General features: G+C 37.6%; 1 protein-coding gene across 1 annotated transcript in view; it reads left to right on the plus strand.

Moving 5' to 3' along the window:
• Positions 1-2,504, plus strand: part of LOC105810419 (aldehyde dehydrogenase, cytosolic 2-like) — a 99,123-nt gene that overhangs the window by 29,006 nt on the left and 67,613 nt on the right. The window contains exon 3 of the mRNA XM_012644415.1: positions 1,650-1,790. Within this exon, the coding sequence (XP_012499869.1) occupies positions 1,650-1,790 (141 nt within the window). The remainder of the gene's footprint in view (positions 1-1,649; positions 1,791-2,504) is intronic.

The following is a 2,504-nucleotide window of genomic DNA, read 5'->3' on the forward strand; positions in this document are numbered from 1 at the left end:
GCATGTATTTTATTGTATATACTCATCATTCTCCCAAAAATTAGACAGTGAGATATACCAGTGTGTGATCTATTATAGTGAAATAATCTTCGCTTGTAGTCAGTAAGTATCATCACTTGATCAGACCAGATTATACTTCTAAAACATCCCTCTTACCCCAGATCATCTTAGTTTGGTGATAAATACTATAAAAATCATATTTCATTTGTAGACTTGTAAGTTTGAGGCTTTCTTGACTGAATACAGCCTAAGCCTAAGGAAGGGGATGTTATTTTGAGGCCCATGCTTCTCCAAGGGGTAGGTGTCATGCTTGGATGGGATTTAGCTTAATTTTGTACAACTTAAAACAGGGTAATTACTCCCTTCTTCCTTAATTGTCAAAGGGAATTATGTCTCCTGCGAAAGTTTGTAAGCTACTGGCCTATGATGCAGTCATGATTTACGGAGCATACATAGTTTAATGCTGTGGCCAGTCCTATGTACAAAATAACATTGAAATGATCTATGCCTTTCAGGTGCTTGCAGCTGACTTGATGGAGAACAAAAAGGATATATGAAGTAGTAATGAAAGAGGGAGGTGATGATTCCTGTAGTAGGTATATTCTGTGGAGCTCTGAAGAGGTCTGAACAAGGACCTGCAGGGGAATGGAGTGGCCAGGGCAACGTTCCTGAGGTGGATTAGGAAAGAACCAGAGGAGATACCTGGTGTAAAAAAACACGGAAGAGTAGAAAGAGCTTGCATGAAGAGAATAGGAGAGTAGAGTCAAAGAGGCTAGACCATGTGTGGAATCGCTTTACTATTTGACTTTTGCTAGAATGAATGTAGTTTGAAGTAGTGCATTATTAATAATAAGAAGATAACTTCTTTACCTATTTAGTGTTTAAAAATATCTCTTTGTACCCAGATGAGAAAGGGGGGGCTGCCCCCTGCAGACCCTTCGATATACCAGGTCCACTTCCTCTATGCCTTTTCCCTCTGCACAAAAGGAATAAACATAACATTTACTCTTCAATAGCAAAGAAAATTCTTATTCACCCTCTAATAGTCCCTTCATCTGAATGGACAGGCTGTATAGAGTCAACAGAGATCAAAGAAGATATTCACTACTTTGAATCTTGAGCTTAGTCCGGACCCCTATAACCCAGTCACCAAGGGAGAGTAATGTGTGGTGAGAGCAAGCAAAGGCTCTACAATGAGATGAGCTCTGTTTAAAACTCAGTTCACCCACTTTTAGTTATTGACGTTGGGTAAAGCTCCTCTCTCTTTGCTTTAGTTTCTTCATCTGTAAAATGGGGAACATGTTTGTCCATTGAATGACTGAGAATTAAATGAGTTAATACGTGTAAAGTTATTAGAACATTGCTTGAGATAAGGCAAGCATGCAAATGATAGCAATTATTACTATAATATTTATATTCTAGGAAATCAAGCATATGGGAGATGTGTGGAGCTTGTCATTCTAAAGATTATTCAGCAAGTGTAACTGCAATACGGTGTAGCTGAGTGTGCACAGTGTGCCAGACTTCAGGCTATTGGAGACACAGTGCCTGCCTACAAGGAGCTTCAGTCTATTTCGTTGGGTTATTGCCATTGGATTCGCTGATCCATTACATTCAGCCTACTGAATTAAATTCCCTTTGACTCACAGGAGGATGTTGACAAAGCAGTGAAGGCCGCAAGACAGGCTTTTCAGATCGGCTCTCCATGGCGTACTATGGATGCTTCAGAGCGGGGACGACTGTTATACAAGCTTGCTGATTTAATTGAGAGAGATCGTCTCTTGCTGGCTGTGAGTATTAACCAAACTGGATAGGTAGATAGAGCTCTCAAAAGCATTCATTGTTTGAATTGGCAAGTTGTTTTAGTTTAGTGATCACTACATGCTCTCTACAAACAAAATGAAAAGACTTTATCTCTCAGCTCTCGTGTAGGAGTCTGACCATTGAGTTTATTCTCAAATATTAATCTGTATTCCAGTTTTGGGTGTTAATTTCTGCCCTCATAATAGAGTCTATGGTCTAAACATTGGCAAACCCCAAGTTAAACCAAATTAAAGAAATTTCTTTCCTTTACCTTACAACTTCTTCTCAAATCCTTTAACAAGGTCACATGCAGTTTGAATCTCATGGAATGATGAACTGAGTTTCTTAAAGTATCTGACCAGTGAACACTGTTAGGTCAAAACTCATCATTTGCCCAAAATATTTCTCTAAAATAAATTTTATTTCTCTTTAGAGAAATGTGTCCAATAGCCTACCAAAGTATTTAATAAATGGCTACTTTTTCCCTTCCTGAAATGACTGTTCACAATAGTCACAATTAAATGATATTCTTTTTACAGGTCAAGAAGCAAAGATAAAAGAAAAAATTCCAATCATTGATGTGTTTATAAAAATTGTTTTTACTTTGTTTTTTAAATTTATATTTTAGCAATTAGATAAATCAGTGGGTAATATCCTTGTGGAAGGTATTTCCTTATTTTTGTCTTCTCAGTTGGGCATTA

Source organism: Propithecus coquereli, unplaced genomic scaffold (assembly GCF_000956105.1).
Source record: "Propithecus coquereli isolate 6110/MARCELLA unplaced genomic scaffold, Pcoq_1.0 Scaffold211, whole genome shotgun sequence".
NCBI classification, from domain to species: Eukaryota; Metazoa; Chordata; class Mammalia; order Primates; family Indriidae; genus Propithecus; species Propithecus coquereli.